The 477-nt window shown below is 71.1% G+C and overlaps 1 protein-coding gene across 1 annotated transcript in view; it reads left to right on the top strand.

Moving 5' to 3' along the window:
- Positions 1-477, top strand: part of PHLDB1 (pleckstrin homology-like domain, family B, member 1) — a 53,309-nt gene that overhangs the window by 11,432 nt on the left and 41,400 nt on the right. The window contains exon 7 of the mRNA XM_014539964.1: positions 7-420. Coding sequence (XP_014395450.1) covers positions 7-420 — 414 coding nt within the window. The remainder of the gene's footprint in view (positions 1-6; positions 421-477) is intronic.

Here is a 477-nt window from a genome sequence, read left to right as displayed (position 1 = left end):
TCCCCGCTGCCCTCGCGGTCTACCCCAGACCCCAAGCTGACCAGGGACGTGGCAGAGAGCCCTCGGCCCCGGCGCTGGGCAGCCCACGGCACTCCGCCAGAGGACTTCTCACTGACACTGGGGGTGCGGGGCCGTAGGACACGGAGCCCCTCGCCCACCCTCGGGGAGTCCCTGGCCCCCCGAAAGGGCAGCTTCAGTGGCCGGCTGAGCCCCGCCTACAGCCTGGGCTCCTTGCCGGGGGCTGTGACCCGACAGAGCCCCCGTGCCCGGAGGAAGCTCTCCAGCGGGGACTTGCAGGTGCTGGTCACCCGGGAGCGGAAAAACAGCATCACCGAGATCAGCGACAACGAGGACGACCTGCTGGAGTACCACCGGCGGCAGCGCCAGGAGCGGCTCCGGGAGCAGGAGATGGAGAGGCTGGTGAGCAGGGCAGGTGCCAGGGAGGCTGCTGACCTCCCTGCGGGGTCCCCCAGCACG

Source organism: Myotis brandtii, unplaced genomic scaffold (genome assembly GCF_000412655.1).
Source record: "Myotis brandtii unplaced genomic scaffold, ASM41265v1 scaffold105, whole genome shotgun sequence".
In the NCBI taxonomy this organism is placed as follows: domain Eukaryota; kingdom Metazoa; phylum Chordata; class Mammalia; order Chiroptera; family Vespertilionidae; genus Myotis; species Myotis brandtii.
Note: the sequence above shows the minus strand (reverse complement) of the source record. Positions and strands in the feature narration are given on the sequence as shown.